Here is a 23,723-nt window from a genome sequence, read left to right as displayed (position 1 = left end):
TTTTTTTTACTTTTGAGAAGAGTTGGATAACAATATGAGTAAAACTTCCAGAAATACAGAGTTGAACTTTTCATTTAGAACTGGACAACAGAAGTCACATTTGGAAACATGTAACTCAAACTCATAAAACTAAAAACTATTCTTAAGTCTTTTCTGTAAAATTCTTTCACCTTGTGCATTACATCTAGCATTTTATACTGACCTTCATATTTCCTAATCGTCTTGTCCTGTCAACCACAAGTAGCTTCTTAATAAGGTCTCTGCAATAAAGAATATGTGTTCTCTGTTCAACAGAAGCAATATATATTTGACTGCCATACAAATGCTGTAGAATAAGAACATACATCACTTTGGCTAGTTAATACTGTGTATAATTTATCCATTCATTTATTTTGCATTTCAGGAGAGTTAAGAGTCATTATCTTTTTTTCTCTTCTTTCCTTCTCCCCAAGTAGTACTATCTTTCTATGCATTGTTGTACTTTCTTGGGCATTCTGAATATCAAAATTGATCTCAAATCTATTTGGCAGAATACAACCCTAACTTATACATAAAATACAGATGAAGTCACACCCTCAACTTCATACATTCAAATTTAAATTCTTTGACAGCTAAATATGCATGGAAGAATTACTCATCTTTATAAAACTAGTGAGATCTGCAAGTTTTCATTTCAGTGAAAATGAAAACCTTCCTCTGTGATTCTACATCACTGAGCAACTCTACATAAAGCTACATCGACCTTCTAAAAGATGAAAATACATTCAGACACACAAAAGATTTGTGCTTTAAGATCAAAGTGCTTTCTAAGTGCCAAACAACATAAAACTAAAGGAGCATAATTTATCGAGTCCAGTTGATTACTTACGAGTTGGGAGAAAATCTGTCTTCATATATTTGAAGCAGTTAATTTGTACCTCAATTATTACTGTGCTACCTATCATTTTTCTTTCAGAAACTTCCAATGAAAGGTAAGAACAATTGAGCCACCTCTCTTGTTTCTACAGTCTCAACAGACTTGAAAGTTCCAGTATTGCTTGAAATGCTAAAGATCTAGAGAATATGGGCAACTTAGACTTTTTAACCTTGCAGAAGGTTAAGCAAGCTGATTTACAGGGAAAAAAAAAAAAAAAGGCAAACATAGTATACCTGTCTCTTTCCACCCTTGGTTCAAACACCTACTATTCCAAAACAAAAACAATATTGTGTCATGTATCCTAGGAATCGCAAAACTATTCACAAAGAATACATGAACTCACAAGTGAATGTGTTGGACTGTTTCAAAAACTGTTGTATTTGGCAGGATACAGTTCTAAAACTAAACCGGAAAAATATTCAATTGCCAGATAAAAGGAGAATAAAGAAGGCAGAAATCATTTTTTAAACTCTTATGATAGTTTCAGACAGTCGTTGTTTGGATTGTATTAAATAAAGCAAGTGACTCCTTTTACAGTGACCTTTAGTGAAATGCTTCCTTCCAGTTCTTCACAAAGGAGGCTACATGAGTGGTTATAAACAATTTTTCAGCTGAGTAGAACTGAAAAGAAATCCAGAAAACCAAAATGGGAGACAGGATATACAGCCAAAGTGAAATCATGGAGTTTGCTCTTCCAGTATAACTAGAAAACATTGAAAAGATCATTATTTGTTAGCTTCAAAAACTGATATTAGAAAAGCATAGCAAAACTCAGTGATGTGTATTGTCACAAAAAAAAATGAACAGATGCCTATTAATTTGAATCAAGTGACAGCTGAGTGCTTCTTTACTTTGCAGTTTCTCAAGAAAAATGTAGAAATCATCACGGTAGAATCTGTTGATATACTGCTGTATGTACATGAAGAATGAGATTCTACATCAAGACCTTTCCAGATTCCTGGAGCACTGACGTTTCATTTGGCATTTTCCAAAATTGTCTTTGCAAGAAAAGTTTACAAAAACAGAAGAAAAGTTTTGCTGCCTAAGAGCAAAGACTTATAATTCAATTGTTACAAACATTGTATAACACCAATATTTTGATGGATGCGTCAGATAGGACATGATACTCCTCTTTCTTTCTGAGATACCAACTGCTAGGAAGAAGATAATGAAAACAAAAGGGATATAAGAAAGAAAGGAGACTGTCTTACTAGAACAAAACAATCTTAGCAAGTGCTTTAAGAAAATGGTGCAAAGATGTGAAACTACCTTTTCTTCATATTATGATTTAAAATTAAGGAAGTTGCTGCAACGAGACATAAATTACGCTAACAACTTGGTACAGGAAAGCAGGTGAAGTCAATGGATGAGATCACTCAAAACCAAAGTGTGAAAGGAAAAAAGTCCAAACCAGAATCCCACAAGGCCCCTTAAAGGCAGGAATGTAATGGGAATGAACTGCCAAGCACAAGCTGAAAGAACATCTGGATAACAAAAACTGGCAAAGAGGTGTATCAGCAAGTATGCTGATTAATGTATCCTGCAATTCACGTCTAGACTGAAGAGCAAAAAATGCATATATATGCTTAATAACATAACTAGGAAACTTACAGCATCAGGTGTCTTCTGGATAGTAGAGGTAAGTGCTTGTCTGTGAACATGAAATACAAGCACAAACTAACAACACCTCTACTTTCAAATGCTTTCAAGAGCTGCTAGATACTCTATGCTAACTCAACCTACCCAAATACCCTAAATTTGAGCTATTCAGCTTTGGTCATGCTTTTATACTTTGATGTACATAGTATGCACACTGGAAATGCACACTCTCTTTCCTAAGATAGATTGGATTTAGAAGACTGGAGGAAACTACCCTAATTAGAAACCACTTCAAGATAGTGACACTCTTAAGAATATACACGAATGAGAGACACTAATGTGCATAACCTGACATAGACAGATTTGATTCAGTGAACCTGATGATTCAGAGAAGGTTTACAAATTTCTCCCCAAACTAATAGCTTTGCAGGATAATTCATGGATGTTCAGCTAAAGTTGTACAGACTTTGTTACATATGCCATACAGTGTTTTATCTATCAAACTAGTGTTGACATTAAGCAAATGGCATTTCAACAGATCACTTCAAAATACCTCAAAAGATTAACCTGGATATGTAAGAATAACTTCCTGCACTCACTCATGCAATCATCTCTACATCTCTGTAAACCTATGTTTACAATTGCACTTTAGAAACTCTAAAATTTACTAGCAATTATTTCAGTGACAGAACTTTCAATGAAGGAATTTTGGAATAGGAGAAAGAAGCATTTATCTGCTACCCACCTGTAGTGGTTGAAAAATATTATGAATAGAAAACATACACGCATATTTGAGATTGCACATTGAACTGGGTCTCCACTATTTGAAGAGCCATTTTACACTGGAATTTCAGAAGTATCAGAGTTCAAGTAGTTATGTCAAGAGTGATTTAAGTGGTACTTACACAAAGGAACAGTAAGGTGTCCTCCTAATTTTTATCCATGCTAAAGTATCTCCTCATAGTTCTCTTTTTCTTCCTTTCCCACACCATGCTTGCACCAATAAGCTTTGCACAATGCAGGAAGGCATTTAATATTCCAATACATGCAGAAAAGTATGAGAGGCAAATAGTATATAACAACGGTATCACCTGCCTGAAGTCTATCACACATACAGTTTTACTTTGAGTGCAAAAGTAAAGGCAATCTAAAATATTTTCCTACTTAGTGTTTTAGAAAATCACAATCATCTATGAAGATCCTTTCAAAAAGAATGCTCAGAAGGAAATCAAAATATAAAAGACATGGTTGGAAGTCACAGACTTACTTTACATATAAATCCAAATGCCGTGGGAAATCTATTTTGCCAGCAAGAATCTTCTGGTATATACCAAATGGATTGTCATCAAAAAATGGAGGAAACCTATTTTAACACAACAAATTTACAGAGGTTAGGAAAAAAAAAAAAGAAAATAAGAATCTTGAAAATATTATGTTGTTATAGGAATCTCCCCAAACTGATTAGATGTCCTGTAACCACTGACTAGTTTCCATTCAAACTGTCAAAGGCCCTACATACAAACAAGGTAGTCCAGTTCAGTTATTTAAGGTACTTCTTTAGTTTAAGTACAGGCTTTGTTAGACAAGGTCTGAAGGAGACAAGTTGTTCAGACTGTTCAGAACCAAAGTCTCTTAAAGTGCAGCTCTCTTTTCTGCACTGGGACAGATAAAGCATTGATTTAAATCTCTCCAGGATGATGAGGAAATCAAGATACAATTAAAATTCTACACTTATTTTCTATAGAATTCTCCACAAAGCTGTGAGATATCAGAGAGACTGCTTCCAGTCTGACATCCACGATAAGATTTGAGAAAGTTTTCTGCTGTGCTTCCCTTACCAGTATATGACAGACCCCAATTACTGCAACAGGCTCAGAGTGTAGGTTCTTCCGTTCAACAGGCAAATTCAGCTTTGACCAAGTGCCAACAGGTTTTCATAGTCATCGTTTTAGAAATTACCACAGGAAATATTTTAGGGGAATGGAATAACTATTCATTCACTAATCTGTCCCACCTTGACTTCTGTAACACAACACTGCTCTTATGCTTCTACCTCAAATCCTTTATGAAATAGAAACTGGATATAATTAATGCAGATGTTATTCAAAATCTCAAATACTGTTACAACAGCCTCAACACTTAGAATGTTTTCACGTTTTCTTAACACTTTGTAATTACTTTCTAAAAGACTTAAACTGCAGGCACGTGTACACAATACAAATACAGTGCTGATGGTTTTAGAAGTTACTGGTAGCAGAAACAAGGGGAAGAACATTTCTTCATCTCAAGTTCTTCCCTTAATTTTACGTTACTCAAAGCAGATTATTCCCCAACAAGTACTGTACTTTATTTCCTCCATGTACATATTTTCAGAAGTACTAAATGCTTATTTAGGTGATGGTGAAGTGGGTTAGCATTTCCTTTTCAATACTCTAAAATTCAGACACAGACATAACCAAATTCTTCCCAATATGACTAAGATTTGTCTTTAATTTTTTTTTTCCTTTTTTTTTTAAGAGAAGAAAGGTTATAATTTTCTAAGCTTTGAACTATGACGAAACTATTTGTTTTATTATGAAAAACTGAATATTCTCACTATTGAAACTGGAGAACATACAGATATCAGGAAAAATATTTATATTCTTACAAACTACTAATTTGATAGAAAAGAAGAAAAGTGGACACATTTAAAACGTAACATTTCTGCAAACCAGACACTATCGTAGATCACATAAACTTTATTTTTCACTTGTGTAATGTCCTTCACATTCTCCAAAGCAAAACAACAAACAGTAGACTCAACTTCCAATTTTCTATCTGTTATAGTGTATTAATGAATTATAAGACAATTAGAATTAGACCTTTGAACTGCTCAGCACGAAGGTGCCTGCTGCTGTAAGCAGATCGATATGTAATACAGGATATTTTTTTTCCTCCATCTCCAAATGCTCTATATGCTGCTGAGGTGTTAAGTCAAGAAGAATAAGGAACTTCTGTACGTTTCTATGTATGTGTGCATGTTAAGTTTGCTTTGTGCTTTCCTAATTTGAAAATTCTATATTACTATGTTATCTTTCAATTATTCTTTTAAATTACGTTTGGCTACATAAAAATCTAATGGCACTTCTGCTTAAAGTGTATTTGAACTATATCGCAATATGAGATTTGAGGTGAAAACTTTTCTTACTTAAGAAACAAATAACTTGGACTTGATACTACATGCAACTGGTCAATCTGTAACACATAGCATGGAACTTTAACACAACAGTACAAGTACTGTGCTGGAAGCTACCTTATAAATCAACAAAAAACCCCTTGAGCTTCAAACCATCTTCACACCACAAAGCAAATATAAACAGCTGCCTTTTTTCCACCAACTGAAAAAAAGCTGTATATAGGACAACAGCTGCAAACCATTCCTTTTGCTAACTGATGCGTAACAATGGCATTGACATTGGTCTCAAAAATAACAGATCATTTTAGCACTGAAGAAGAGGTGTTGCAAAACGTCAAGGGAAAAGCAAGTCTGACATAAGAAACTGTAGGCAGAAATCATTATCTACCTATAAATGATAGACCAAGTATGAAAGGGTCTGTTGTGACAGGACAAAAGAAAATGGCTTCAAACTAAAAGAGGGGAGATGAAGACTGGATATAAGGAATAGTTTTTTTTATGAGAAGGGTAGTGAAGCAGTGGAACAGGTTGCCCAGCGAGGTGGCAGACACCCCGTCCCTGGAGACATTCAAGGGCTGGACAAGGCTGTGAGCAGCCTCATCTAGATGTGGTGTCCCTGTTCACTGCAGGAGAGTTGGAATAGGTGATTTTTAAAGATCGCTTCCAACTCAAACAATTGTATGACTCTGTCACGTGACTACCAAAACAGAACAAATCCCCTCCCTCCTCCCCCAGTTCTCATTAAAGAAGAAAATTGAGTTAGTTATATTTCTGATGACAATCATCTAACACGAGTAATATGTTAAATAACAAGTATATTTTCCTCTGTGGTAAATTGTAGTAGAACACAATCACTCAACATACAACAATCTTTTGACTTCTATTTTCTTCTATTGACACTTTATTTAGATTGTTCAGATTAATCAAAAAAACTCTGACATTAATAATCTTGGTCTTCTGCGTTCTTTCTCCTTCCCATATTTTATTATCTCAAACCTAAACAGGACTTTGTCTTAAACCTAGAATGTCCAGAACCTGAATTCCATGGGCCACCAGGGACTGTGTTAGTGAAATAAGACACTGAAGAACAGGAAAGTGTGGTTTATTTTGTTTGTTTTTAGAGAGATCATTTCCTAACACACACATCTCCCTATTCTTTTCAATTGCTTCTGGGGTCCAGAGAGTAACTTCAGGAAATAACTACCAAATGTCACAAGTCATTTACTTGCACACAGTAGCTTAGTCTTGAAGTCAATTTTTGTTCACTTTCAAATAACTGTCCTGCTTCTTAACTCTTTGTTGAATTTTAAGGCGTTAAATGACAAAACAAAACCTCTTACAACTGTTTTTTGCATTAAAAGCCTTGATAGTAAGTATCAAGCCATATCTTGAGCTGAGGAGGGAAAGTGCTTTAAAACATTGCTACTGCCAACAATAGTGAAAAGCTGATAAAATGCTAAAAGTAAGTCTGTGTGGTAACATTTCATTTTAAATAAAAGATGGACAACACAGTCTCTGCTCCCCTGAACCCCTGGTCCATAAACCTCAGAATTTTAATACAACCAGATGTGGATTGAGACCCCAAACAAACACTAAAGAAATGAAGCATATATACACTGTTATGGAGAGCATTTAAACACATATTTTTACTAAATCAGAAATACTGTAGTAAAAGAAAGACTGTTACAAAACCACTTGCCGACAGCAGCTGCTTTGTCAATCAGCCAACGCAAGATCTCATTGTCTTTTAGAAAACACATCATTTATCTCTATTAGTTAAAAGTCTCAATAGTTGCAATGTTCCTATTAAGCTTGAGGGAACCAAGACCTCATCACACTATGTCAGGTCACAGAAAATTCTGCAGCTAGAAATGACTGCAGCTGCTCCCATTATGTTAAATATACACCCATTATATTTCAGCAGAACATGCAACAGTCATAGTTCAGCGTTCTCAAATCTTGAGATCTCACTGACTCCACAGATGAGATCTTGCTTGAATATCACCTGCATTCACTACATTAACTTTGGAAACCATTTCTGCTACTATGCTACCTGAGTTATGAAAAAAAGGGTAAACTGCCAGATTTGCACTTTCACTGGGACTAGGTAGGCAGAACAGAAAAGTTGATATTCAGGGGTTCCTCACCAAATCCTGTGGAAGGAAGTTAAATCACTCAGACAACCACTGGGAGATTGTAACATCTGAGCTAATGTTATTGCCCCAGACACTTTTATCCTCATGCTGTCTAAAACTAAGATTAGCAGCAAAAGGGCTGCTGGGAATTTTGCTCCCTTCATTTATCCCTCTGAGAAGCAAGAAGAGAATCCCACCCATACAGGGCTATGGAAGAAAGGTGAAGCCTGACCTCTACACAGATCAGCCTATATAAAATAGTTTTTGTTAGATGAGTCAGCCAACCTTGCCTGTGTCAGTAGGAAACTCCTAGTACATTTCTATGCTTTTTCTGCCTTGAGATTCACAGCAAATGCATATTCAGATCTTCAGGACTTTAAGAAACCAAGCAGTGGGCTGCAGCACTGTCCTCAGACACAATCTGGATAGCATTGGGTGGGCTCATTCACATCAAACATTTGCTGTATACTGAAGCTCTGAAGCGATGAGCCACTGACAGTCTGCTCATGCAATCAATTTTTTTATTCAAGCACCACAGCGCTGAGCTGATGGCACGTCACAGAAAAGAAGATCAAATCCAGGGAAGGAAGTTTTTGTTCTCACTTTTCTCTATGGGGCTGAAGATTCAGAACGAAAGGCTATAATGACAACCTGATGCATGCTCAGCCTGTGAGAAGGCATTGAGCACACTGGGACTGATATTCCAAGAAGCTGTTCTAACAAACACTTATTGAAATACACTGTTTCTTTGTAAGCTACGAAAACATAGTTTTTATCTGTACTTACTTTATGGCAGCAACAATGACAAACCTGATTTTAAAAATTTTTAAAAAGTGAGGAAAAGCATACGGATGCCTTGTTTGGTATACATGCACAATTTCACTTTCTCTCTAACCCTGTTACTTATTTTACTAAAAATACAAATATCTATTTTTTAAATCAGAGAAGCAGTTATTTATATTAATGCTGAGAAAAATCTCATTTCAATTTTTATCTTCTGTGAAAAAAGAAATTTCAAGAAAATTTCAAAACACCAGAAATAACATTTGAGAAAACTGATTATCAAATAGACTGTTTAACCTTTTCCCAATCGGTTTGGTTTAAAGAAAACCAAACTGCACTGACATATGTCTTCCTGTTTTCTCCATCTACCTATTAACAGACTGAAGTTCTCACTGCAACTGTTATTTTGCTATGCTAGAAGCTGGTTACAGAAGTTTCAAAGAAAAACAGTATTCATTGTCTTCATCTTTTTATGGTTTTGCATATAAAAATGTCAACTTTAACAGAACTCTTGTCCAGAAGAGATTAGAAAAAAACAAAAGTACTAAACAAAAGCTACTAAACAAAAGTACTTAAAGGAATTACCTAAAAAAGGTAATTTCCTCTCCCCACAATAACCAGCCAGTAATGGTAGTTTTCTGTTTGTTTTTAATATAGCACTGTAATTCTTGTCTTCAAAGACAAAAAAATGAAAACTGGTAATATTAATAACAAATTTAACCCAAATTTGATCTTCAGAGTATCACAAACAGAACTAGTAAAGAATCATAACCTTATCTTTGACATAGTATTACTGTGATATATTAATCTCTATCACTTACCCTGACAACATCTCAAATATAAGAATTCCCAGGGCCCACCAATCCACAGCTCTCCCATGTCCTTTACTTTGTATGACTTCTGGTGCAAGGTATTCAGGAGTGCCACAAAGTGTCCATGTTCTGGGAGGAAAACAGAAAACATAAAATACAATAATAAAATTAGACCGAATTGGAACTAAAATTACAGTTAAAAAACAACAACAACATCACAAACAGGAAACATTCAAGATGTGTCTACATTACTTATTATATATGGGAATAAAGGAAAAGCAAGACCTCTACAGATCTCAGAAGACTGCTGTATCATGATCCAGTTCACCTGGCATATAAAGAAAAATATGGAGATTAAGAAACTGCTTGGCTGCAAGAGACACTAGTAAACTCAGTCTCCTGGCTGCTAGCATGGTACCATACCCATTAGGTTACATGTTTTGAGATCATTAACAGTAGTTTTCAACCTGTAAGCTGCAGACATTCCAGCAGCGGCAACAGCAATGTGAAAGATAACTCATATCCCAGATGGCCATGCAGATTTTAACGAGCGTGGCATGCAGGCTGTTGTTCATTGCTGGCAAAAATGCATAGCTAATGGTGGTGACTATGGTGAGATCTATTGTTTTGTAGCTGAGAATATGTTCTATTAAACAGTGCTACTGTTCTCTTCGTAGTTATTTTAATTTCCATGGAAAGAAATTGGAAGTGCTACTTTCAGAGCAAACTACACATGAACTTTTATTGGTACAAACACTTGTGCAGAATTTGCCTGGCTTCACATCGCAACTTATTTTTAAACACCGTCTACAGAAAAAAAAACCTCTGTCTTATTTGTAAATGCAATATGATTTTTCTCCAAGGAAAACAACGAAACTGGTAATGAATGCATTAATATGAATAACAATCACCTTTAAAAAGCAATATATACATCTTTCACCACCCCATTTTTCTTTTCCTTCCATTTTTCTACCACCTTCTTCACAACCATAAAGAAATGTTCAAAATTTTTATTACAGCATCTCAGACTATCAACATTTTTGCTTTATCTTTTGCTTTTTAGAAGGTTAAATAAAATGCTTTTCTAAAATTGCAGAACTACTTTAATTGAAGCTTCAAGAAAAATTATTATTATTCCTAAAATATTAGGAATTAGAATTAGGCAAGCTGTATAACCAGTCATAATTTTCAAAAATCCAAGATGCAAGGAGTTGAATTTCTTTAGGCCTAATTTTAAAACAGCAAATGTAAATTACTCCACAGCTAAACTGAGCATGATACTGATATATTGTGCATACTATTGAAGCCACGTTCATTAGCGTAAGAGTAAATCTTCAATTTTTTAATGACAAATGGAAGGCATAATTTAAACTGATAGAAAATATAAACTTATAAACTGACTTTCCAAATCAAACGCATTCAAGAAAATTCCTTCATGCAGCACTATTTACACACTGCTGCCATCTAGCAGTTGCCAAGATAATGCCTACTGTCTAAAAAAAAAAAAAATTATGACCCAATCTCCACCTAAAATTTAAGACTGTATTACAATCCAGTATACAAACTTATATCTGTGCTAATTTAGCCCATCTTGCAAGTAAACAGCTGCCAGTAATTGGTGTCTTCATTAAGTTGTATATTTGTACCACATGATCATGACTTATGTACTCTCTTGTTGGTCAAGTAACACACTATTTTGTATTTTGGAAAATGTATAAAGTATTATTTTGATTATTATGCTAATAATCTGCTGCTTTGAAAGTAAAGCCTCCTATTTATTTTTATGAGAACTACAACCAAAACAGAAAGTACAATAACACTATTTGACAGAGCAAATTATCAGCTACAAAACACTACTTTTCAACAAAGTCACAACCATTTTCTCTGCATTTTTCCCAGTGATGAACAAGAGCCTTCATGTTGTGCTCATGTAAATCTCCACCAGTGGAGGTGACCCACTATTGCTGGTGCCACTGTTGGAATGCACCACCCACTGCCTCTCTGTCCTTTCATCTGTTTGGTCCCCATCGACATTCAGCAAAAGCTGAAGAACGTGAATGGGTGCTATTTTTTCTGCACAGAGGAATTCTGTTCCACACCTTTACATCACCTACACCCCCATGTCAGATGCCATTTGGACAGACTATCCTCTACTGCCATCTGTCATGTGGCAATGAAATGTAACAGAATGTTGGTGAGAAAGTTCAACTTCTGGTTCCATACCATCAACATCCATCTCTGACATTGTGGGTCAACATAATAAAACAGGAGACATTAGATGCCATCCTTTTGGACAAAAATTATAGAGTATAAAAATACGAATGGACCAGATCCCTCCAATTGCTTCAAAATTTTCACTGCTACGGGTTTTCAGGGTAAGAGCTAACAAGCAGGTAATCAATAATTGATACTACTGAACGAGTAATTTTAAAATCAGGAGACTGAACTAAGTATACTCTCGTAACAAAGACAAACTATCAAATAACATCTGTCAGACTCGTTAACAGTGTCATTTGAAGAAGCTGGTTACTGTATTGTAGCGTTCTACATTATTTAGCCTCCATCTATGTTGTCCTGCCAAGCTTCTCACACAGGATCCAGAGATAAGTAACATCCTTTTTTGTGTTGTCTTCTGGAAGTTTCTCCATAATTAAATTCAACAGAGATGGCTTTGTTTCCAGCCCTCAAAAGTTTGTTTTGCAGGATATTCTTGCTTCTACAGTGACACGCACAAGATGATTACATAAGAACAAGACTTGCTGCATCTTGCCTTTTTTTTTTCTCTATTCAAGTCCACTATGAAGAACTGCTTTGAGGCTGAACCACTTTAAAGAAGAGTGAAGAAGTGTACCACAATGCTTTAAACTTAACCACTGAAGTCATTACTGTCTTTTTTTTTATTATTATTTTTTTTAATGGGATTTATGCTGAGGAATATAAAATTAACAGCAAACAACATTCCATTAATAACAAACATAGGAATCATTATTTTACTTCAATTTCAAAATTTCAGAAAACTAAGTAAAATATGTGCATAAAAATGCAAAATTGTGAACTTTACTTTTGTACATTCCTCTGAAATATCACCTAAAAAATTGTGAGAATAATCAGAAATATGTTTACATGCTGATTATTCCTGAGTAGTGGTATGCCCTTTCCATAAAAAGAAATGTCTATAATTATAACAACTATAAAGCTCAAAGCAAATCTTTCCTATACCCTAACAATAACAGTGATTCATTCTGCCCCACTTAGTTTTTTTTTTTAAACTTGTAGATAGAAAACTTTATTTCTTTGTGCACCATAATGGGAAGAGAGAAGTATGTGTCCAGAAAACCTCAAATTAAATACAACAGAATCATTTATGTGAACTAATATACATCAAGTACATGTAACTATTCAGGCTTTGTGCAGACAACAATTTATGTTTTAATTTATTTCATAAATCATATCTTCCACAGTCTAGGAATATCCTCACATGTTTAAAAAAACAAAAATTCTCTTCATTTTCATGATAACGTACACATATATAGACTCACAAGATTCACGTGCAGAGATGTTTACTGTATTGGTCTAGATGTTTACTATACACAATAGTCTATAAAACAAAAATAGTCTATAAAACAAAATAACCATAATCAACTGGATTGTGTTAGTGGATAGCCGGGGTGTGCTTTTTGTTGTTCTTTCTTTTGTTTTTAACAATATGTATTCAATATGTATTTTTTACAGTGACAAAAAAAATATTGTGCAAATGATTTTGTGGGAGGAACAGCATGTAGTTAACAAAAAAAAAAAAAAAAAAGAGTTACCTGTGCTCGGCATGAAAAAGTCCTCACTCTTTCCAACTGTGCTATGTATTTTCTATTATCTGTCATACATTTACATGCACAGTACTACTTCCTAAAATGTATTGGAACAAATTGACTCTTATAGATTCATCTTTCAGTTTGAAAGACAAACTTTCACTTGAACTATTATGTGATACGACCAGTTACTCCTGCCCTATCTTCAATCCACAGAAATCCAAATTACGAATAACCACTAAGTGGCAGCATCTGCATCTAAAAAGGAGGGAATAAAAATTACTACAAAGATGTCTTACTAAGAGAGCCTCAAACTTATGTCAGAATTTTTTTTTTTTTTAATGTCAATATGTATAAATGTGTTTGCTCACTAGGAACTGAATTCAAGCAAATATGCAGATACTAAAACATTATGGATTTAAAACAGAACTTTCAATTCCAAGGGTGAACAGGTGTATTTATTTCTGCCTACCATTCTACTGTGCTGAGACAACACAGCACCATAAGCCTGTAGCACACAGGAATCAACTTTTATGACCATTGTAACATGATTTAATCTGTCCCATCTGATTTTTGTGCCCTAAGAGATATGTTAAAAGTAGCTCTCACAGTTCCTTCATTTCAAAACATTCCTTTAGACTTCTCCCACATGCTGTGGAAAAGCTCCCCCACATGAACTGTAGGAAAAGTAGCAGCTAATAGGTGAGTGAAAAGATGATTAACTATTTAACTCAACTAGAGTAATCCATTTATCTCATCTAGAACAACTGGATACGGTCTCTACAGAGATAGTGCTAGGGTATGATATCAAACCTTACAAAGGCATTTTTCTAACTTGACAGCTATTTTTTTTCCCTTATGTTCAATCTAATAACACTTCTTTCTTGCTTCTTTTTAAAAACACACATAATTCTGGAAGAGTAGATCAAATAGAGAGAACAGAGAAATAATGGAGAAAACTACGCGTTGCCAAAATGTTTACATAATGCTAGTAAAAAGGATTACAGTACTGTAGAAATCAGTTAAATACATTATTTTTGCTGAACTTGGCCCCTACATTGTAGTTTCATTTTAACAAGGTTATGAAAACACAGTGTCCAGCTTAAAAATACTACTACATCACCAAAAATGTCTTTAAAAAGAAATTCGAAGGAAACAGCAGTTACAAAGCATTTAGTAATTCAACTTGTCCAGAAGACTGTGTCCTATTTAACGTATCGACACAGAGATCAAACATTCTCTCATCATTTTACATTATTGAAGTCTCTTTTTACAAAAGGACTACTGAAAACCCAAATACACAAATGTACGCATATAAAAATATTTTCCTACAGTTGCTGACCTGTGATACTGCTCCTAATTAAGCCTAAGGTGTTATAGTGATTTCAAGAAAGCCCACTTCCTTTTTATTATGTGACTTCACATTTGTGAAATGCTTAGCTCTGAAATCAAGCTTTTCCAACTCTAATTTCTGTATGTTAAACAGTAAAAATGTACTTACCTATCCACCAATTTTTTAGCAAATCCAAAATCAGTAAGCTTGATATGTCCTTCTTTGTCTAGCAATATATTTTCAGGTTTTAAGTCTCTGTAAACTATTTCTTTGGAGTGCAGGTATTCTATTGCACAAATAATTTCTGTAGAGTAAAACAGTCCTGTGCTGTTGTTGAAACGCCCCATGTTGCGCAGGTAACTAAAAAGTTCTCCTCCTGGTACATATTCCATTAACATGTATAAAAAACGTTCATCGTGGTAGGTCCAGAATCTGTAATAAAAATATTATTTTACTGAATAAACAAATTATCTCAGTAATTTGCTTCAGAATTAAGTTTCTGTAAACTGAATTCTTTTGCCCCAAGTATGTAGATAATACACAAGGGTTACTCTGAAAGTAATGCCTTCTGCTTTAATATGTTGGCCCACGACATCAGAGGCGGCTGTTGGTGGTATGGCAGTAGAGGCTGAACCTTCCACCAATATCCCATTAAAGTTTGTTGCTGTGTGAAAGATGGCAGCAGGGAGGCAGTCTGACAAAACGGTGTCTCACATGCAAGAGTAGATGAGCGAAAGTGTGGAACTGAATTCCTCCATGAGGAAAAAATGGCGCCCATTGATGCTTCTTGATGCTTGCTGAATGCTTATGAAGACCAAACAGTGGATGTGAGTACAGTGAGGTGGTGGGTGGTGCATTCCAGCAGTAGCAACAGTGGGTCACTTCTGCTTGTACAGACCTTCATGAGCATAGCACGCAGGCTCTTGTTCACCACTGGTAAAAATGCACAGCTAATGGTAGTGACAATGTTGAAAAGTACTGTTCTGTAGCCAAGAATTTGCTCCATTAAATAGTGTTATTGTGCTCTTTGTATCTGTTGTAGTTTCCATGGAAGTATACAGGAGGCATTACATTCAGATCAACCTACCTATTTATGGTTACTACTGTGCAACCAGTAAAACCCAAATAATCTAGGACTATCTAACAGCTGTTTAAGTAATTAATAGACTTAACTTGAAAAGTAAAAACAGATACTTCAGAATGTACACAGGAAAAGGAAACTGATAGATTCCTTTGCCTTCTACAAAACAGGTATCTGCTAAGCACCTAATAACTGATTTCATATACTGCTAGTCTGCTAAGACCCAACAATTCTCACAATTGTATTTTATTTAATCAAATACTGCCAAAGCAATGTGGAAGGAAGAGCAGAAGCTGCCTTTGTAAATAAATTTTTGTCAATATATTCACACAGAGGATGCCAGAGTGCTCTCCTTCCCTTTGCTTATTCCTTCCTATATAGAAACATAGAACCTCAACAGAAGTGAAGTTAGTAAATAAGCGTAAGATCACAATGCTTTCTCTTTTATCTCTAACAAAAATAACAGAAAAGTAAAAAATGACAGCATTCTTTCATTTCTATGTCTCAGTATTAACCTACTGAGAACCTTCTTTTGTTCAGATTGTTGTCTTTAAGAAATTTTGTGAATTATTTAAGAAATACTGTGATACATTCTCTCATTAAGTGCAATAAAGAACAGTCAAGGATGAAGAAAGTAACTCCACATTGTTTACAAATACTTTTGTATAGAATACAGGAATCTTCTGTCTCACATTCCCCTGAGCTAAGCTGTTTTTTTTCTACCCACATTAATGAAGTCATACACCACATATCCAAATGTAACATAATAATTAAAAAGAAAATCAGTATTTGATAATGCCTAGAAAAATATTTTACTATTTTTAAATGAACAAATATCCCTGTTACAGTGACAGTAAAAAAAGAACACTGTATCTCCATGCACTCTGTTGGCAGAAAAATGAAAGTTACTTCAGCTTCCATTAACTCCTCCTGTAGTATCAAAAAATCCTAAAGATCAAGTATTTTTTGTTTTATTTGTTGGTTTCTAATCAAGCTAGTAAGTCTAGAAAGACAGATAAGCAAGAAAGATAAGAAAGACATAAACAGCAAACCAAGCTTCCGAACCAAAGAGTGACTTTTCCTCAATAAGATATTCATTCTTTATACTGACAGGACAACCAAGAAAATGAGACTGCTACAGGGCTGAGAGATTATTTTTATTAATTCTAGTTTTCTTGAAATGTCAAGATTCATGTTAAAATCACAGTACCACATGAACTGCTGAACCCACTGAATTATGATAATTCACTCAAATGTATCAATAAAGATTTCCTATGAGTCTCCAATGAACAGCTCTCCCAAGAACATAAACATTTCCCAAAAAACACAGCTTAAAAGTATAGTAGATAACTAACTTCTCTGTTTGAAAACTGATAAAGATCCTCTCTATATGTTCCTTTTTAAATGCAACAGGCCAAGGAAAAAAAAATAATCTTGAAAGTTTTATATATGAGAAGATACAGGAAGGATGATTACCAGAAATATATGATGTGCAGCAATACTTTAAAGTCTTTATCATAAAGCGCTACAAAAAACTGAATTAAGCTGCACTGGCACATAATCCTTGATTTGCAGCCAGAGGATAATAGTACCTGTGCTTAAGTTAGTGATACTAAATGGGAACACAATAAATAGATGAAAATAATATGGTTGAAAGGATCTGAAACAGAACTATACAAAATATTATTCTTTTTTCTGATCAAATAAAAAAATAATGGAAGAAACACATGTATCAAGAAAGAAAGTAGGAGGCTGGGAAAAGCCCCGTTTGTCAAAAAGTTCACTGTCCATAAATGCTTGTTTAACCTAAAGCACACAAATATAATATTTAAACACAACTTAAAATTTAACTAACTCATTTCAGCTGGGCTGCTTTAAATCTCTTTTGCCAAGGGACACAGACAAAAAAAAAAGGAACACAGTTCATGTAGCATCACACACAGCACGTCCACAGGAAAAAAAAAAAAAGGAAGAACGCTGAAAGACATGACAAACAGTTGCCTTGCACACAAGTGAACTTCTATTTCACTTGCATTCCTTTCTTGAAGATTTAAAACCTTACATTTTGGAAACAGGGCAAGAATGAAATCCAAGAAAACTTGTCCATTTGCATTTCTGACCACCGCTTCTCTGGGGACATCAATCCTCATGATCCTGTCTGACTTTTCAGACAAGTTTTCCAGTTCCCACACTTGTAAATCTGTGCTTCTAGAAAGCAGCATTTTTCCCTTCCTCTTTCTTAAACAGAATTTATACATGTACATAAGTCTACATGTAAAATCCTGTTCTTCCTGTTCTGCCCATACTTTAACCAGTTTAACCAGATGCATTGTCAGTCTCTCCAACTTGCTTTCCTACATGCATATCAAATGCTACATATCCAAGAACTCATTTCACTAATATTAGCACATATGCAGGATTTGTGAACACTGGCTAGAAACTAATAGCATCACTGTGCTGGAAAAAGCAATAGTACACAAGGGAGAAAGACTCCTCTTGCAGGGCTTTTTCCACACAACAAGAACATGATTAGCATGCTTTTGCGCCTTCTCTCTTCGATGCCTTCTCAGCCTTGAAGGAGGCTGCACTCCCTTTGCTTAGAGATTAACAAAACCTAGCACTGTCTCACGTTAGTAGAAGAGGTTAAGGCAGATAAATGCAAAACAAATCTTGGTCAGTGGCCCTGTATCCATCTATGAGAAAATGTAAATGGAAATTAACTGTATTAACTGTACAATTACCCAGAAGTTTCGTTATCCAATGAAAAAGACTGAATAGTGAAGCGTGCTCCTTTCTCTTATTAATAAAAGAGATCAATAAAATCATTAGACCTGAACTAAAAAAAAAGTATTCTCTATTAACTATTTAATTTGTACTAGTACCATAATTACGCCTCAAATATGGGAATAACAAAACATATGAAGTGCTGCTGTGACCTCAACAATGAAAAAAGTTCAGAGACGTTTTCAAAAGATATAATGAAATCTAACTGTATCTTCATCAATATACTGACAGTAAATATATACATAGAAATTGTTGTTTTCTCAGCATTCTAACATGAAGAATTATTACAGTTCTCAATTTGATAAGCTAAGGTTAACCTTTCTTCAATTATATTTTTTTCCTCCCTTAAGAAAATCTCTACTGTAATTTGAGAAAAAGAAACTACCACAGAGACAGCATAAAAATAAAACTTCTAATAAATTACTGCTTAAATGTTTAAATTGTGATACTTAAATTTATATTCTTGATTCTTCCACACTATTTTAGTTTGAAGTCTTACTTTAGATTACTTAATAGAAATTAAACATTTGGTGTTTGTTAAGTATACAAGAGCTTGCAATAAGACACTGAAACACTTAGCTTTAAATGCACTAGTTTAACTGCAAAGTGAGAAAGTCAATACAACTTACAATCTGATCAAAAATGGGTGATTGACCTCTTTCAAAACTGACTTTTCATTGTGCACGTGCTGCTCTTGCTTCAGTCGAATGACATCTGGAATGCTCATTACTTTCAGTGCAAAGTAATGTTTTCCCATTTTTTCCTTCACCAGGTGAACACGCCCAAATGTACCTGTGCCTGAAAAATTGAAGAAAGAAAACCATCAACTTACGAACGGAAAAAGAAAAAAAAGAAGAAAGAAAAAAAAGAACAACAAAAAAAGAAAAAAGAACCAAAGAACAAATTTAGCTAGGGTTTAAAACAATAGGATACTCAATTTACTTTTTTTTTTTATTTTTTCTTTCCCCTACATCAATATTACATTACATTAGCTGTTCCCGCGCATCATTTTTTAGGGGAGGGTAAGGGAAAAATTTGTCATATTTTAGTGGTAATATTTTAATAAAAATAACAATATTGGGATATTGCCACTCTTTGGATAAATACTAGAAGCATTCCTTGCCAAGAAGAGAATTGGTCCTGAGAAAGACTAAAGAAGATCTACCAAAAAAACTGATGTGTAATACAGAAAATTCAAATGTAACCAACAGAAATGAAACACGCAAAACTGTTCGCAAGTACAGAAGAAAGACAGGAAAACATTCTCTTAAATTTCAGACATCAATTTTAATTCAGTTTGGAAAGGGAAGCTGATGTCAATTACATATATACATGGTGTACTACATAAAGGGAAGAAATCTCCACTAAGGAAGAATTGTAACAGGCTTAACATTTACTCATTAAAAATAACAATTTAACTTTCCACAGCTTATTTATTAAAGCCAGATACTTAAATTAGTGCTTAAAACGTAGGAACTCAAAACACAGAAGAATATACAAAATAGATAACAAAACAAACCATACAAAATATTAATCTACCAAGGCTCCAGTGACTGAAAACAGCTGTCAGCAAATATTCAGGCAGGGAGATTATTCCCTTAAATATCTACAGAGCAGTGAAATGATTCAGTACACGATGGGAAAAAAAGCTTAAAAGTTGCTCACTTATAAATACCAATAAGATCTCCTTGTAGTGCTGCACTGCTGTATTGACTGTTAGTAGAAGATTTTTTTTTTTTTCAGTTAATGCATTCCTTTCTCAGTTCCTTCTAAAATATATGAAAGGCAAATAAAAGTCAGTCAAAAACATACTATGTTTTTAATAGTGCAGTATGCATTTCTCATCAGGCAACATAGCAATTATTAAAGTTCCCTTTAAATGCTTTGCACTCAAGATAATTATACAGAACTGAACTGAATATTATTTCAGAAAAAGCAGAGTTAAAAGTATTATGTTTGCGAGCAGCACAGTGTTACACATCTCAAGATGAACTCCTATTTCAGCTCTCTGGGTGGCTGGTTGCTCATTGTTTTATTTTCATTAAACAGTGTCATGTAGGTTCCTCTAGAATGGTGCAGCACATTTTTAATCCTTTTCTCTGACAGAAGTACTTCCCACAAAACGAGAGACACTTGGCATTCAAGTCAATTGTTATAAAGGACCACTCCCTTCTTCAGAAAGTCCCATCCAAGGCTGTCAGAATTTTGTACTTCTGCTCGCAATTACTGCCTCGCACACACAGTAGGAAGGCAGCCCGGTGACCTGCTGCAGAGTTATGGGCTGGTACTTCAGCTGACTGCAGAGCGGGTTGATGATCACCCTATCCTACAAGAAAACTCCTTATGACATGTAGTGGGGTGAAGAGGATGAATATGTATGTGGAAAGGGGAAGGATGGGAGAAAAAAAGTCTGCATTACAGAGACAAGAAAAAAGAGGGGAAAAAGAAAAAAGAAGAAAAAAAAAGAAGAGCTTTTGCCTATAGCAAATTCAGGAAACTTACTGTTTGTTTCGTCGTCCCCTTCCCCCACCCTCCAATGTTTGTTTTCATCATGTGTACTTCCTTAAAACATTTACATTTTATTTAACTCTTTTTTTTCCTTTTCAGTCACTTGTATTTTTGTTTAAGAGCACAGTGTTTACTACAACCAGAACAAAATACACAAACGAGGAACTGACAACTTCAGCAATTCAGTTTTAAAAAAACATGCAATTCCACTACCAATATAGCTTTCAAAACCAGCTTCCAAGATAAAATTTCTCACTACACAAACTCACCAAGGGTGACAGTCATCCAAAAGATTATAATCAAAGCTCCTTTAAAAACAAAACAGAAAACAAACACCCCAAACAGAAAGAACTAACAAATACATATTCCCACCTGTCCTCAATTACAGCTCTTTAACCGCAAAAACTGTAAACAGGTCTCAGACAATGCTTGCTGTTATATCAAAGTAAGACACCAGGTTACTCTGGAAAATTTATCATGCAATTAAATCCCTTAGCAATGCAGTCACATTGCATGACTGTAACTGTAACCAATCTCATTTTCATGTGGATGAGCCTATGCAGGAAACAAAACAAAACAAAACAACACCATTAAAAAAAGAAAAAAACACCCAAGCATGGCCATCTGTCCAGATCTAAATACCTATTATTTACATCTTTACTGGATGCATACATGAAAATAAATACCTTTGCTCATTTCAGAATTAGGAGCTGAAATGCAAGTTGAAGTATCTTGAAAAAGACTGCCAAGAATAACTACAGTTATATTACACATCAAAACTAAAAATCGTCTTAAAAATTAAAGACTTCCAAATGCTGTCTTGGGGAAAGTAACAATAGCTACTGTATGAGAAAATACAGTTTTCATATATGTTTTGGTACCTGTTTCAATAGACATCTTGCACAAACACATTCAGGTGGAAAGCCAGAGGTTTTTAATGCCCTCCTGTTTCATGACTTCGCGTATGTCCAAGAAATTTTTATTTTAGAATGTTTTATTTTCACTCTGCTATTGGTCTAACATTAAAAACAATTGTGCTTACAAATAATGATATCAATGTTATGTTCCACTATTTTTACAGCAGGATCTGCAAGACACTTATTTAACTTTGGAAACACGGCCTCTTTAAAAGCCTTCCTGCCAGGAGCTGCAAAGCCTGGCACGCAATAACAGATGAGTGGCAAAACCTCATCCAGAGAGCCTGGGGGTAAAGCAGGAGGCCACACAGGTGAGCAAGAGCCTACAACCTCCCAAACCAGCCTCATTCTTAGACTGGCTGCATGCAGCATCTTTAGCCTGACTCCAAGCCACTATAGAAATCAAGATGGCAATCCAGAGCCCCACTGACTCAACAGACCAATAAGTCCTTCAACATCTGTTTTTAGATATCTCTTCTTGTGGTATGAATTTTCTTCCATTCAGATCTTCTGAGAAGATCTGTTACGCCTACATCAGCTGTTAGTGATAGTATCCAGACACAACGAGCACCCTTCCAGTGCTTTTGACAAACAATACACATGCTCAAAACCCAGAAGAAAAACAATAGTGATGTCCTGCAATTTAAACTGAGGACTGCTTACACACTAAGTTCTTTACTCAAAATCTTCTTAGAGAATAAAAGGGTAAACGATACTACATATTTATTTTTTCAAGCAAAAAAAAACCCTGTGTGTCATTAATAAGAATCGAAGCACAAGAGAATTTGCAGAAACTCAAAGAAAAGAGCTGTATAACTTCACAGAAATGTAATTTCATTTCTGCTTTTACATACTACCACAAGCACATTCATGGCAAAAAGCCTTACAGACTGAAGCAGCGAAGTGGCTGTGGGTGAAATGGAGGCTCAGTGGCCATAAAACCAAGAGAAAGTTCTATGAAGCAGAAAAAGGCATGGTTACTTGCCTTGTGTCAAAGCACCACTGCCTCTTGCCCTCCAGGAAGGAGACACTAAGGTCATGGAACAACTTCTGTTAATGCTTGTGCAATTTTTTTGTCCTGATCTCAAAGCTCAAGTATTTGAACAGACTAAATTTCACCCTTCATGATAGATAAGAAACACACCTTAGAATTACATTTTAATATTCAGACATTGAACACCTTACATATAGCTATGAAAGGAAATAGGGTGTTCACATATTTGGACAATATTCTACTGAGTTTTACTTAGCGTTCAGTTCAAAACAAAAGAATTTCACAAACTGCACCATTCTAGATGAGACCCCATCTCCCCTTGAAGGCATACAGTAAACAGAGGTTTCTGGCCACCAGTAACAAAAGCAGTATAGAATGTTTGTGCTATCTGCAGTATGCAAAATTCCAAAATTTTCAGGTTGAAAGGAATAAACAGAACAACCATGCAGAATGCTAACCACTAATCCAGTATAATCTGTTTACAACAGAAACAATAAAATTTTTGGATCCTCTTTGCAAATTTAATGTGATTGCAGAACTTGAAGGAATGTCAACAATCTTCTCAAGTAAGTAACCTCCTTTTGTTAAACACACAAAAGGGAGGAGGGCAAATACTGCTGGGGACCAACTTGGCCTGGGCATCAAAATGAGCATTCTCAGTCACAAAAACAAGCTGGATTCCCTAACATTGCCCACAAGAACATATGCAGCATCCAAGATTTTGTTCTTTAAAATCTGGTAGAAAACAACAGCAAAGGTGGGAATTTTCTGATTCAATCTCAGGTACTTCTGATGATTGGAAAACCAATCCTGCTACTTTAGATCAACTGATATAACAGAGTGACTAATCATGCACAGACTATTTTGTTATTGATGTATA

General features: G+C 35.0%; 1 protein-coding gene across 1 annotated transcript in view; it reads right to left on the bottom strand.

Annotated features, from left to right (window-relative positions):
• Positions 1-23,723, bottom strand: part of PRKX (protein kinase X-linked) — a gene marked incomplete at its 5' end in the record, with an annotated part of 48,258 nt that continues 24,535 nt past the window's right edge. Inside the window, 5 exons of the mRNA XM_031557551.1 lie at positions 1-260; positions 3,783-3,878; positions 9,430-9,549; positions 14,728-14,991; positions 19,054-19,222. Of these exons, the coding sequence (XP_031413411.1) occupies positions 185-260; positions 3,783-3,878; positions 9,430-9,549; positions 14,728-14,991; positions 19,054-19,222 (725 nt within the window). The remainder of the gene's footprint in view (positions 261-3,782; positions 3,879-9,429; positions 9,550-14,727; positions 14,992-19,053; positions 19,223-23,723) is intronic.

Source organism: Meleagris gallopavo, chromosome 1, assembly GCF_000146605.3.
Source record: "Meleagris gallopavo isolate NT-WF06-2002-E0010 breed Aviagen turkey brand Nicholas breeding stock chromosome 1, Turkey_5.1, whole genome shotgun sequence".
In the NCBI taxonomy this organism is placed as follows: domain Eukaryota; kingdom Metazoa; phylum Chordata; class Aves; order Galliformes; family Phasianidae; genus Meleagris; species Meleagris gallopavo.
The sequence above is the reverse complement of the archived record's forward strand: the minus strand, read 5'-3'. Positions and strand labels throughout refer to the sequence as shown.